The sequence below is a fragment of the Typopeltis vanoorti genome, chromosome 9 (assembly GCF_054136105.1).
Source record: "Typopeltis vanoorti isolate ZY-2024b chromosome 9, IOZ_Tvanoo_1.0, whole genome shotgun sequence".
Lineage (NCBI taxonomy): Eukaryota > Metazoa > Arthropoda > Arachnida > Uropygi > Thelyphonidae > Typopeltis > Typopeltis vanoorti.
Window position 1 is genome coordinate 69,483,104 of NC_143557.1, and position 15,630 is coordinate 69,498,733.

A 15,630-nucleotide genomic window follows, 5' to 3' on the forward strand; every position below is an offset into this window, starting at 1 on the left:
AATGAACCCTGTTACTTAAAGAGGGGAAAAAAAAACGGGAGGGTGAAGGAAACCAATATCCAATATTTTGTAGCAAAGATAAAAATTAAGAGAGATAAATTTTGGGAGAAACAGAAGGTATTTTTCCTTTTTATAATGAATCTATATTATAAAACCAAAAATAAATATAAACAAGTATGTCTTTAGCACACAACAAATCAAATTGTAAACGACAAAAGAACTGAAGTTCTAATTTGTCATCCTCTAATGTTGAACAGAACAAGTTTTCACAGTTTTCACCCAAAAAATCTGGGAGATTTTTTTAAACCAAAGTAACACAAATTTTTATGATGTATATCATGTTAGTAGGGTACTGAGAAAACTTTCAGAAAGGGACATGTAACAGCAATGAAGACTACTGGACACAGCTCACAGGCAGTGCCAATCTTAAAGCTCATCTTAAGATGACTGTTCAAAATTTTTAGCACATTAATGCAGCCAATACTTGCTGTGGTTAGTAAATTGTTTACTGCCACTGCTAAATAAAAATAGTCCCTCTGACATGTAATGGCCTTTACACACACACTGGTATTCTTCTATCTAATTTTGGATAAAGAGGTATCCAAAGCATGATCTGCCAGTCCTGACTTGCCATAATAATGGTAGCAAATGTATTTCTTGTGTTCTCCAAGACAGACATTAACAGATCTTCCTGTCTGTGTAGAGTTCACAATGTTACAATTTATGCAAAAAATTATGGCACTTCTACCTTAGTAGAACCCTCTGTCAGAGGATTTACCATAGGCACAAATATGTCTCATTGTCCAGATCCCCATTCTGATATTTGCCCACATCACTCTGCTTGAAACTGCCTGCCATTCAAGAAGATTAACCTCGTATTTAGTGTTGAATACTATTGCTACTCCTTTTCATTGAGTGTCATTGACTGAATATAACATTTTGTATTTATTGCTCAGAAGCTTGTGTTCTCCAAGACAGACATTAACAGATCTTCCTGTCTGTCTAGAGTTCACAATGTTACAATTTATGCAAAAAATTATGGCACTTCTACCTTAGTAGAACCCTCTGTCAGAGGATTTACCATAGGCACAAATATGTCTCATTGTCCAGATCCCCATTCTGATATTTGCCCACATCACTCTGCTTGAAACTGCCTGTCATTCAAGAAGATTAACCTCGTATTTAGTGTTGAATACTATTGCTACTCCTTTTCATTGAGTGTCATTGACTGAATATAACATTTTGTATTTATTGCTCAGAAAGATCTCACTAGTTTTTGTCTTTTTTGTTTCAGTCATCCCTATTATGTTGATCTGGTACTTATCCAATTCCTCAGCTAACTCCATTTCTTTGCCATTCAGGCTTCTTTATGTTGACAGTACCGATCTTGAACTCTGATGATGTTGAGTTGGGGGTGTGCTTTAGGATTTGTTCCAACAGCTTACTTTTTGCTGTTTGCCCTGGTTTCCTGGCAAAAGCAATGAAGGGGCCCTTGTTTAACAAGGAAATGCCCCATCCATCATGAAATTCTCTTATGTTTATCAGTAATTCTCTTTTTTTAATTATTAGTGAATTATTACCAGTTTTTCTTATTTAAATACTCATGTTCCTGACTTCTCCAGTTCTAAATTTATCAGTAGGGACTAAGAACTGTCCGTAAAATCACGAATCTTAGGAATAGTATTGAAAATAAAACGCTTTCAGCGGTATAATATATTTTAATGAGAACATTTTTATGTAAATACCATTTTACTGAGGATTGGGCTTGAATAAAGCATCAAGTTTCAGTTGCTTTCCACTTTTATATCGTTTCTTAATAATTAACGATTGAAATTGCCAAAAATGTTTGTAATAAACAATCACCTCTGGATCTGAAGATGCGCCTATGAATGAGATGATGTCGTCCATGTGTTCTCTAACCACCGCTAGTTTCAAATAAGCTGGAACTGCTTCTTCTTCCTCGTTGTCAACCTCCTGATCGCCCCATAGAACATCTTCAGCAATCTCTTCCTGGGTGAGAATTTAGAAGCCTGGGCTAGACTGAGTGAACAATGGCTAGACATCGCCCTCATCAATGCCTAGCCATTTTTCAATGTCATTCTCACTGACATTATCACCAGCTCATATCAATGTTTCAATGAAATAAGAGGTCTCAAAACCTCTGAAATCATATTTTGGTTCACTCCCGTTCAGTAACTTGGTCCATTAGCCAATGTTGTAGTCTTTATCTCCTTCCAAGCAGCAGCAATAAAGATGATGAACTTGTATGCACACAAATTCTGTAGTGTCCTGGCTCCTCTTGTATCTTCTTTGGGATCATTTTCGTTCTCCAAGACAACTATGACCTCTTCAAGAAACAACTTCTTATACAACCTCTTGCAGGCAACAGTGGCTCCCTGGTCGATGGCTGTATTACAGAAGTGGTGTTTGGAGGAAGGAAGATACATTTTAGTCTTCCATTCCTAATCATCAATTTCTCGGCATTAGGATGGGCTGATATGTTATCAAGAAGTAAAACAGCTTTTGCACAGGAGAGATTTTCAAGACCTCTTCTTGGTAGTTTTGCACTTCAGGTATGAAGTGATTGAAAAACCAGTTGGAAAAAATGTCACGTGTAAACCAGGCATTCCTTGAGCTGGAACAGATGACAGGCAACTGATTCATAACATTCTTCAAAGCAAGAGGCTTTCGTTCTCTTCCAGCTACCATCGGCTTCAGGTGATGCGTGCCATTAGCAGAAAGTAGGATTGAAATGCACTCCTTGTTTAATTTGCAGCCAGACATGTTAATCTCATGTTTGTTCGCAAGGGTATTTTTGGGAACAGCATGATAGAACAGGCCGGTCTGCATTGTAAACTTAAGACAAAATAACACTCTCACATTCAATGACTTCATTGATGTATTTTCTGAAGGGCTCAACTTGTTCAATATTGGCACTCAGTGATTCACCACGGTTGCCTGTTCGTAATGCCATGGCATTTACGAAAGCACCAAAGCCACCCATCACTTGCCTGTGGCAGTTTTTCAGCAGCTGACCTTAGTTCAACACCACAAACAACAATGCTACTAGACTGTTGCTGAACAAACAACTTGTAAACTCTTTCTTCTAAATTCTTATGGTTGGTTAACTTCACGTTTCTTATCCGACACAGTGAAACCACTTGGAGCTCTCAGCGCTATATTTTTGCAAAAACTGAGTAAATTTGTCTTTATTTTTGTGTATGTCTGAAACTGTTTGCTTTTTTTCATTCCATAAAGTTCACAAACATGAGAATAGATGCACCAATTTCCCACTTATTAACTCAAGTTTCTATGACATCATCGTTTACTCGTTTTCATTTACCTCCACATATTGACTGATATCAATAATGATTAATAACAGTTTAAAAAAAAAATTACTCCAGCAACAGCCTAATGCCACGTATTTTGTGCTAGCAACACTACTGACACTATGCTACCGAACCAAAGTACATGCACGTGTCAAACTATTACAAGTACGGACGAAACATCATGAATATATGCAAATGTATCCAAAGATGCAATTTATAAACACTACTGATCGCTTCCGATTAACCACCGTATTATATATTTTTTATTAATTATTTCATTATCTGTATTTATTTGTCAAATTATGTCCGTTAAATCCGAAGTCCATTGAATTGGGGTCCATTAAATCGAGATTTCACTGTATCAGATTCATCATCTTATTTTTAGCCATCTGGCATTTGGTTCATATATGTCCAAAATGTGAATGTGTGTTATTTTGAAATGTCTTGTGCATGACTGCTAGACAATATGATCACTTGAAATTATTTTAAGTGATGTAAGTACAGCTCAAAGATCTAAAAATGCATAATTACATCTCTGTTCAATCATTCCTGAAACAATATTCAAATCAAATAACATTTATAAATGGAACTATGCTGCTGGCAATTTGAAAACAAAATATGCATTCACTTGTATTATTTCATTGATCCCACCATCATCATCATCACACAGCAAGAATAATTCTGATGACAGGCCATATTTTTGGTGGCATAAATTATGCCTGGTAAAATATTGTTATCAGATTTTCAAAGATTTCAGGAATTATGTGGGAATACTTTCAGTAGCAGAATTCATACATTCCATTTGATATCTATAAAAATGTGAAAATATCCAGCTTATTAACTTCAAAAGAAAAACGTTAACTTTACAACCCTGCAGTCAAAAATTATGTACAACCTTAAAAATGCAAAGTGATAATACTGAATTAACAGAAAACAGTCTCCAAAAGGTCTGTTTTAATCAACTTTTTTGATTATTATTTCATTTTTTTATAAGTTCCATTACCAGGCAATATTATTAACTGCAAGAGGAGCTATATATCAACACTATCAGAACAAGAAAAGTGATATTAATCTATAGAATTGTACATGTTCCTACTAAATGACTGCAAGCTAATATTTTTTGTGAAATTATGTTTCAACTAAAAAAAATAAAAGAAGCTGAACTGTTACAGAAGACTTTTAGATTTCAAATGCAACACATTTAATTCCAGAATCATGTTTTGGCTCAAACAGTGAATACAATGTAATGTAACCAAGGTAAATAAAATGAAATGCAAACACTTAATACTGCACAAGTTTAACATCTTTGATGCAATTGTAGCACTACGAGGTTCTACTGAACCTCAAAACAGAAAAGCTGATAATAAGAATGAACTGCTGATGTAATCAGTTCATAAAACTATAAATTTGAAGCTCAGCAAAATTTCTCACATGCATATATATAACTCAATGTCTTATATTAAAAATTTCATGCAGACCCTAAATACTAAAGAACATCAACTTCAATGGAAGTTAATCATTGTTTCCTTTGACTGTGAAAGAAGCCTGATGCAGTTAATCTATTTAAGTAGTGCTTACATGCATATGCAAACATACTAATGCCATTCTTTAAATGTAGTAACAAAATTTATAACCAAAAATATGAACAGTAAATGGAATTCACCTTCCAGTTGTAATTATGTTTCAGAAATTCTTTGATAATTCAGCATTGCAAAATTTTGTAGCCAGACCAAAAATGATTATGCTAACTGCTACATCAATCACATCATCCTAATATGACAGCATGGTTTCTTGCTGTTTTGGGAAGGAAACTACAACATAGAAGATATAATAACTCCATCATCATCATCATCATCATCAAATTCCTGCCATGTACCCTCAAGGGGTGTACAGGATATGACAGTACTACATGAAAAAATTACATCATTACTAACTTCCAATCTACAATTTTCCTCCAAATCAGTCTGTTACTTGTCAAGACTCCAACATTATCAGATCTTATATTTCTATCGTCTAAGGCACTTTGTACCGTATCAATCCACCTATATCTTGGTCTTCCTCTGGGTCGTTTTCCTGCCAACCTGGCAGAGAATACTTGTTTTGCTAATCTTTCCTCTCCCATTCTATTTAAGTGACCATACCATCTGAGATTAGCTCTGCTAACGCATTCCTGGATGCTGACAATGTCAAGTTCTTTCCTAATATCCTCATTTTTAATATGATATTGCCATTGATGCCATCTGTTCACGCCTCTAATCTTTCTCAGGACTCTCATATCTGCGGTCTCTAGTCTTTGGTCAAGTGTTTTACTTCTGACCCAGCTCTCAGATCCATAAGTTAAAATTGGTTTGAACACAGTCTTGTATACAGCTAATTTAGTGTTCCGACTAATTTCTTTCTTATTCCATATGAATTTATTCAATTGACTTCCCACCATACCAGCTTTGCTGATTCTGTTGTCTATTTCTATATTTAGTTTACCATCTTCAGTAAAAATTGTGCCTAAGTAGCTGAAATGTTTTACTTGTTCCACAGGTTCTCCATTCACAACACAGTTGACATTTTCAATGATTCTGCCTATTTTCATTGTCTTTGTCTTTTTATTGCTGACCTTCATACCATATCTATTACAACAGCTATTCAATTTAGTCAGAGAATCTTGCAGACTTGTAGCGGATTTATTTAGAAGTATAACATCATCCGCATAAAGCAAAGAGCTGACATTAACATCTCCAATTTTGATATCAGGTTTAATACCACATTCCTTCATAATGTGATCCATATAGATAATGAATAACAGAGGGGATAATGTACATCCTTGTCTCACACCAGATTTAACATTAAACCATCTTCCTGTACTTCCTTCAATTCTAACTGCTGACTCACAACTCAAATAAAGACTAAGTATTGCTTGATATAATGCCCCATTGACACCATATAACTGCAGCGTATTGAATAGCTTCTCTCTTGGCACCTTGTCATATGCCTTTTCCAAATCGACAAAACTTAAATACAGATCTTTGTTATATTCCCATGCTTTCTCGACTATTTGTCGTAAAGTGAAGATCTGATCCTGACAGCCTCTATTTGGCCTGAATCCAGCTTGTTCTTCACCAAGCTTTTCTTCCACAATTCTTCTCAACCGTTTCTCAAGTATACTTGCATACATCTTGCCAGGAACACTCAGTAGGGAAATACCTCTGTAATTCTCACATTCAGTTTTATTTCCCTTTTTATATATGGGTACTATGAGAGCTCTACTCCAATCATCGGGAATTCGTCCCTCTGTCCAGGCTTTCTGAACTATGCAGTGCAGCCACTGTAAGACTCTTATACCACCATACTTCAGCATTTCTGGTCGAATATCATCTACTCCTGCTGCCTTTCCACATTTCAAGCCTTTGATGGCTTTTTCTACTTCAAGTATGGATATGTATTCCTGACTGCATGCCTGGTCAGTGTTTTTTATCACTGTGTTGTCATCACTGCTTGTTTCATTTAGCAGTTTTTCAAAGTAATTACTCCATACTTCAAGGATATCTTTTTCTCCTGTTTTCATTTCACCTTTATCATCTCTAATTCCTTTTACAGCACTCTTTCCTCCATTCCTAAGCTTCTTCAACAACCTCCAGAATATTTTGCCACCTTCTTGATATTTATTTTCTATATTCTTGCCAAAGTCCTCCCATGACTTTTGTTTAGCTAGTTTTACACACTGTTTAGATATAATAACTAAACAGATTTAATTATTACTATCTCTTATCTAGCATGATCACATACCAAGACTCATTGTTGCTAGAGGTACTTTATTTGGTATTATTATCTGAGTTTTTATTTTAGTTTATATTATTCAGTCATAAAATTTGTATTGAAGAGCAGAAATATTGCTTTAATTCTGGAAGTGCTCCTGACTATCACAGCTCTGAATATGGATTTATCTAAAGATAAAAATAAATCATCTCCAGCTTAGAAATTTATCTTAAATTTCTCTATGAAGAAATTAATAGATGTTATTTTATTCAAAAATATTAGATCTGAGATTTAATCTAGCATATATTGAAGTTAGAGAAAACTAAGTTTGTTACATGTTCTAATTAACGAGAAATATGAATCTGATTTGGAAATCTCAAGTGATGAAGCAAGTATCAATCCTCCATTGAGTCAAACGACTCACTGTAGGAGGTCTTCCATTACACACCCACACAGCTCATCATACAGTGGCTTGAATGCATTCACGGTCTTTATGCTCATCACACTTCTGGGGAACGTATATCAACCATCCACAATTCTCTAAACAAAAAATCCACTCCGCTCCCCCCTTGCTCACCCTCCTATAGCTTCCAGGGATGGCCACTTGTTCTCTCTCTTCCACCCTCCCAATCACCGCCCATTCTATGAAAAATTTGATGGGTGATTGACAGCTGACAGAGAGAGTGTTCGGTATCATGGTAACAGAGAAAACAAGAGAACGTTTGGAAAGAAAAGAGAATGCAGGCAGGCAAATATTTGGATTCTGAGAAAAAAATTAAGTTCTCTTTTTATGTGACAGTCAGAGGAAAATTAATAGTATTTTCTGAAAAAGGAATCGTAGAACTGCAAGTTTTAAAGTGGGAAATGTCAATAAGTATTGGTAAATAAAAGAAGATATTGCAACTGACGTTCTAAAGGAATGTTCGAGGAAATGCTGATCGGAAGATTAGTAGTAGATTCCGAAAAGTGAATCACAGAACTGCAAGTTTTTTTTAAAAGTGGAGGAGTTAAGACTGTCAATAAGTACTGGTAAATAAAAGAAGATATTGCAATTGATGTTCTAAAGGAATGTTCAAGGAAATGCTGATCGAAAGATTAATAGTAGATTCTGAAAAGGAAATCGTAGAACTGCGAGTTTTTTCAAAAGTGGAGGAGTTAAGACTGTCAATAAGTATTGGTAAATAAAAGAAGATATTGCAATTGATGTGATAAAGGAATGTTCGAGGAAATGTTGATGGAAAATTTCATCTGTCTTAAGGATGCCAGATCTAACTGTTATTTCTACTGGAAAAGGAGACAGAATTGAGTCAGGAAGAATTAATATGTGCTACATGAGAGTGATGAGAAAGGATCCTATGAAAAAGAAGAAAAGAGATATCTTCGGAAAAGGGCGTTAACAGAGAAACTGGCTATGAACATTTTGTTATTGTGTAAACAAAGTGTTTAGTCTAGTGGATGTGATGAAGTATATGTTAAACAAATCAGAAATAGAATGAGTTAGAAAATGGGTGATCTCTTAAGTGTAAGTTTATTTTGAAAAGCCTTGGATCCATTTAATTTTGTAGTTAGTTATGTAAATTTGTTTGAAGTGTATATATATTGTTTTTGTTTTATTAAATATCTAATTTTTGTATTTTGGTCTTGGTACCAATCGGAGTGAACCCTTGTGCATAAATAAAAACACGCAGAAATAGAAATAATTGTTATAGAGAAAATCTGATAAAATTGAGGATAGAATGAATAAAAATTAATAATATCCTATCTAAACACTATCCTCGATTTTAGCAAAATGCTCCAAAATTTCAGGACCCTATCACCAATTCCTCCAGACCCCCTCATCTCCTCCACCTCTAAGATATCCCCACCCATATTATACTCTGAACTCCCCCATCTGTGCTTTTAGAACTTTAAAACTTTACACTTCTACGCTGAACTGGCAGCCCCATCTAAAAAGTAATTCAAGTTCCCTTGCAACTACAATATTCATTGTACTCCTAAATTAGCTGTATACAATGGTGTTCAAACCAATTTTAACTTATGGACCTAAGAATGCTGGATTAGAAATAAAACACTTGATCAAAAATTAGAGATTTAAGATATGAGATTTCTAAGAAAGATTAGTAGAGTGAACAGATGCATCAATGGCAGTATCACATTAAATATGTGGATATTAGGAAAGAACTTGCCATTGTTGGTATTTAGGAATGTGTTAGTAGAAATAATCTCTGCTAGTATGGTCACTTAAACAGAATGGGAGAGAAAAGATTATTAAAACAATTGTTCTTTTCCAGGTTGACAGGAAAAAGACACAGAGGAAAACCAAGATGTAGGTGGATTAATACAGTAAAATGTGACTTAAAAGCTAGAAATATAAGATCTGATTGGTTCGTGACAGGATAAGATTAATTTTGAGGAAAATTTATTGGAAGTTAGTAATGGTATAACTTTTTTTTTTATGTAATACTATCATAATTATCCTGTACACTCCCTGAGGGGGACATATCAGGAATTTTATGATGATCAATCTTCTCTCTTATTCAACGGAAGTAGGTAGAATTATTTTATTGTGGCATATTATGATAATATAAATGTTTTCATTTTCATCTATAAAAGCATTTTTAATATCATTCAGAACTTATACTCAAAAATGTTTTGATTTGTCCTTTGCATGCATTACTATTTTCAGTTAAATATAACACAACAATACTGAATTTCACTTTGGAGAAATTTTTCATAGCAACCCCCTCTGTAATGCTGGTTCTTCTTGGTCAAGATAATTCACTTAAGCTAAGCTACCTTTTCCTTATCTCAGTTTATCAAAAGTCTGTGATGGTGTAGTTCTCATTTCTGAAGTTAAACTGGTTGTCAGCATTTATGTACAGTGTTACATTGTACTGAAATTTGACAACTGTTTATTCAGGTCATTTTTAGAATTAACTTTTATATTGTTATACTATTTTCTTTTGTTGTTAATGTCTTTGCTGGCCTGTTTCTCACTGTCTAACAATTAGGATCCTTTAAATTTTTTAAATGAAACAAGTCATTGCAGTTACATATCATATAAATTGCATCAAGGCAGTTTTCTTAAATCTTCAGAATAATTCATTCTGATTTTGTATGATTATTCAGTTCTAGATGATGACTGAAAATCCTTCTGGCAATTTTTTTTTCTCCTCAATAATGAAAGTTTATATAAAAATTGAGAACGCCACAGCAATCTTTTTAGAAAAGTAGTTTAAAACTGAATATTATGCAACTTATTATGCATGCTATTATACATACTATTGCAGAGCTAATTGTAGATATGCATATTAAATATCATCTTATAAAAAAAATACAGAAACTAATTTCATATTTTCTAGTTGCATTTTTCCCTAATGGTGCATGTTAGATGTAATGCAACACTCCATTATAAATGTTGCATACCACTAAAGGCAAGTTTCATCTTGGTAACATCCCAATTTGTGAATAGTGTTTATTGCAATAATACTAAACTTGAAATTATAAGGTGACAAAATAATCTGGCTTAATCCTTGACTATTCAATGTTTAAAATACTTCGTAACTGCTGCCTATCAATATTTCAAACTATGCAATACATGAAAGGGATATTTTAAAGACCAGTTAAAGTGGCTGGTGTGTGTGTGGGGGGGAGATGATCCAAAATATGCTCAAGAATTCATAGTTACCTAAATGAATGCCAATATCTTCTTGGGTATTTATATTTCAGTCTCCCCCCCCCCCCCCCACACACACACTACTATAGCAGACCTTGCATTAAAACAAGCTATTTCTCTCTCTAAGGTTTGCTACAGTGAGTACTGTACAAGCTAGCTGTCCATTACTTGTGTGTTCAGAGCAACCAATTAAGATGCTGATTTGATTGGAAGATTTTTTCCTTTCTAGTGAGACAAATTACAAACATTCAGTGCATCTTGAAGATGTCATCAGGTAAGTGAAATTTAAAGTATAAATATCAAAATATTTTGAAACTTAATTCTTCTTTGTGCACTAATGTAATGCATGCACCAATTTTTGACATTCTATTTTCATATCATATCATAAAAACTCTTTATGATATGAAACTTCTTTAACTTAATAAACCATAATATCACTTTTAGTAATTCATGTCATATGTAATTATTTGTAAAAGACAAAATGGAACTGTAAAAACTATGTCAATTAGCAAGAGGGTTTATATTCTAAATAACAAAAATCCACAATGTCAGTCCAAATTATGTATCATATAAAAATGCATTACTCTATAATACATGGCAAAAGAATTTAAATAAAAAAAATACCTGCTACTTCCTTTATATGGGTTTTCTTAGCAAGATTAATGCTTTCATCTGTACAGATGACACTGGTATTTTTGTCATGTTTTGATAAAGTCAAAGCTCTTTTCCCAAAAGATGGCTAAAAAATGAAAACAACTTAATTTTTTAATAATACTCGGCATTACTTTTACTCTATATTTAGATACTAAAAGAGCATATTCTACAAGAAAACAGAGCACTTTAGTTCTACTTATCTTACATAAATGATTCATGACTGTTGTTGTTTCTGTTAATCTACTGATTTTCATTTTGAAGAATTTTACTTATGTATATATCACAGGCATTGTTTTGAAAATTAAGAAGAGAAAATCTCTCAGCTTTGGCTATACAAAAAAAAATTAGATCAATTAAGACAGTGATATAAAAGTTGCCTAATAAATGCTGATCAAAGAAAATCAACTTTCATTGTAGCTATCATTTTCCAAATAGTTCCCTTCTGTGCCTATAAGGAAATTATCATTTGCTATCTTTGAAACAAACATAAAAACCTACTGAACTGAACTACAGACAACAAATAAAAATTACAATAAGATTTAATCAGAGTTTTATTGTAAAAATAATAAACAAAATCTATACGTTTCACTAATTACTACTAACAACTTCATTAGGAAGATAACTATACTAGCAAACATATAAACCTGAACCTTTCTAAACAGTTTTTTTTGAAAAACATTAATAATAATGTAGTTAGTTATGCACATCAGTTGAATAATGACAGTTCAATATTAGAACTGTTTTTAAACCTGCTTACATAACAGGCTTTTTTTTTTCTTTTTTTTCCCCAAATCACCAAAAACCACTGTTCCTTTTTAAAAACATCCTGGAGTACACAAAATTTTGCATACCTGTAAACAAAGCTTACACTGGACATATGTTCCAAGAACATCATGAATGGCCTGGTTATTGTCTCAATTCCTTACCCTGAAGACAATCTTTTTAAGGACATTTAGCACGTTCACATCTAGGGGATTGCAGCTCTCTCACCATCACCTTAACTATCTGAAGGGCAAGAAAAAACACTGTTGTCCTGAGGAAGCTTTGTGCTTGTACTCGTGTTTCAGCAGCCATGTTATGTATCATAACGGTTCTTTAATTGCACCCAAATCTGTGAGAGGGGTTGCCCTACCCCCCTCACAGATATTCAATATCACCCAGACACTTCCCAAATGTTAATTTTACGAACACCTAACATGTCATTCTTATAAGCTTTGTAAAAAGTTGACTGTGGAATGTGGAAGCAGCATACATACATATGCTAAAGCTAGTCAATTCTATTTAATGTATAAATTACCAGTTCCTGCCAGCAGTTTACACATGCACAGACACTGATAGCATGAAAGTGTTCAGGAATCCTATGAAATAATACTATTGCATGGCACCTTAAATAGGAACAACCTGGACTTTATAGTTTATGACATGTGAAAGTTTCTTATATGTTTATGTCCTATTACACCTCTATTTTGCCAATAACCATTTTTCTAAAAACCTTGGACAATAATGAACATTTCAGGCTTGATATGACAAATGATGTGAACAACTAATCTACATTATTATTGTATTTCAAAATAACTGCTATTAGAAGTGACTGGGGTTTATTGTGTAATTCTCCAGTGCAATTATCTTGCTTACAAAGCTGTGTTAGTAGACAGCAAAACACGTACAAGTTTAGTTTATTATTTTACCAATAAAGCTATGAGTAAATTCTGTTACTGTAGTTTTGTTACACATGAAAATCATTTTCTATCAAGCAGTATAAAAAGACATACTTTCTCTGGATATCTGTATTATACTACTTAATAAATCTATTATATTTTGCAAATAATGCTACTTTCTTGTTCTGTCAGAATTTGCTTACAGCCTTTAACCTGAGTCATTACTATTGCTGGTTCCTGGCTACCACCATTAAAGAAAACCAATAGTTTGAAATGGTAGCATTCGACAGCAAACAGATCATTAAATGAACTAATAAAAGTATTACTCTTATTAGTTCATTTTATAATGAACTAATAAAATATAATGAATAACGAACTAAAAGTATTACTTTTATTAGTTCATTATACACTTATTACAATTTTGCATTTCCAGTATTCCAAACTGGAATACTGGAATGTTAATATTATTTTACTTCACACTTCTGTTTAAAGTAAAACTCTGTTTATTTATAGACCTTACGATTGCAAATGAAATTAGAATATGGACTGGAAGATCTCTCAGAGCAGATTGTTATTTAGTTAAGGCTACATCAGATATGGCATTTATCTCTCTAGGTTTTTTTTTTTTTTTGAAAAAAATCAATTTCTGCACCCATCTTTTCACTAACTTGTTATGCCCGAATTACAAATAAAATTAAACAACTGGTCTCTTTGTCAATGTGTAGTTCCACAACTATCATTTTAGCAACTAAAAGCTTATAGGCATAATTAAACATTTTGTTTCTTTTGTTAAAAAAAGTGTTGACTTTCATCATAATGCAATGTTATTACTGTCCAATCACTTGTAATAATTAATATTTTCTCTGCATTGAGAAAAGCATTTCAAGATGCATTCAAAAACCAGGTCTGGTAATTGTGTCATCTCCATAAGAGATGTTCAATAATTTTGGAATCCTATATTTTACAACAAAGTGCATATTAGATTCATTTTTCTAGTGCATGCATGCATGCATGAACATAACTCTGATCTAGTGTTAATGAAATACAACATTGGAATCTTGACTATGATTAGCCGAACAGTTTGGCTAATTTAGACAATTTCATGTCAAAAAAAAAAAAAAAAAAAAAAAATTGAAATGACAATAAGTTGGAAATAAATTAAAGTGCAGTCATTCTATGTGATGTATAAAGCTCCAAGAATTTCAGCACAATTGGACTTAAATTTACAAAGAGAGGAAGTTAGATGGAAGTAAAATGCTGCAGATTCCTCTGCAAGTAACATTTTTTAATCAATTTCACTGGTTACCGACTGGTTAACTTCATTCTCTTCAAGAAGAATTTTAATTAAAAACATTCAGTCAGTTAAAAACAAAAAATAGTGAGAAAGCTGTGATTTAGAAGCTCTTTGTTTGGTGATATTGTCATATTGTTTCAGATGGAATGCAGATTCCCATCTGAAATTTAAGCAACACAACAGCAGTAGAATAATACCACTAAAAATAACACCAACCAAGTCACCACTCCTGAAGTCAATCTCTTACTTACTCGATACTTGACTTTTTTTTTTTTTTTTAGGTATAAATATTACCACAAAATTAAAAATCTCAAGACTGTTTATCTAAAGTTTTTTAAAGGTATTCAATTTTAAAATGCCTGAAATATTATGCATTACACATGCCATAAACATTTTATATATACTGATGGGAAAACTTTTTTTTTGCTAAACTTCTACAGGTTTTTGAAGTATTCTCAAATAACTCATTTGGTTTCTCTATCTTTGAAGAAATATTTTATTTTCAACTATTTTTATACTTTTAGGATTTTTGAAGTATGGGCAAATCCATGACAAGAGCATTTTTATGACTCATCTGATCTTTAATTTCATGGATGTTTGTAAATTTTTATCTTTCATAATCTGTCAAAGTTGACTTTTTAACTGATTGAATGTTTTTTAAGGAAATTAAAAAACAACTTGTGAAGTGTTCTTAGGATATGTCTAAGAACACTTCACAAATACTGAAATTTTCACGGAACACCTTGTTTATTTTGTAATGTATTAATTAATAATTGGTAATTTAGCTGATTTGTAGTATTAATTAATAAGTGATAATTAATAATTAATTAAACGTTAATTAAAGCTAAACTTGATGTTTTAATTAATTTAATTAAAGCATCAATTAACCATCATTCAATTAATTTGTGCTGATTTTCTTAGACATATCCTATTCTGATCACCAAATATATTTATAATCTACTCTATAATATAAAATGATAAGCTTTTTTTGTAATGTTTTTGTGTCACTTTTTTTGTCAAGATATTTGAAACGTTTTGAAACTCAGGGCTACCCTGAGTGTCGAGTCTTCAAAATTCGAGTCATCAGAATTCAATGAGAACAGGCCTACCAGTCTGGAACTCAGGGCGGTTGGGCACCATATGCGCCAGGGGGGGGGGGGGGGGGGGGGGATTTTGAGTCATCTGAATTTAAAGAGAACCAACCTACCAGTCCAGAACTCTGGGGGGATTGGGCACCATATGCGCCAGGGGGCGATACCCCTCCCTTCG

General features: G+C 33.1%; 1 protein-coding gene across 1 annotated transcript in view; it reads right to left on the bottom strand.

The window, feature by feature from the left end:
* The window catches only part of LOC150103130 (uncharacterized), a 607,032-nt gene that overhangs the window by 340,355 nt on the left and 251,047 nt on the right, over nucleotides 1-15,630 (bottom strand). Inside the window, exon 14 of the mRNA XM_090397550.1 lies at nucleotides 11,380-11,494. Coding sequence (XP_090253676.1) covers nucleotides 11,380-11,494 — 115 coding nt within the window. The remainder of the gene's footprint in view (nucleotides 1-11,379; nucleotides 11,495-15,630) is intronic.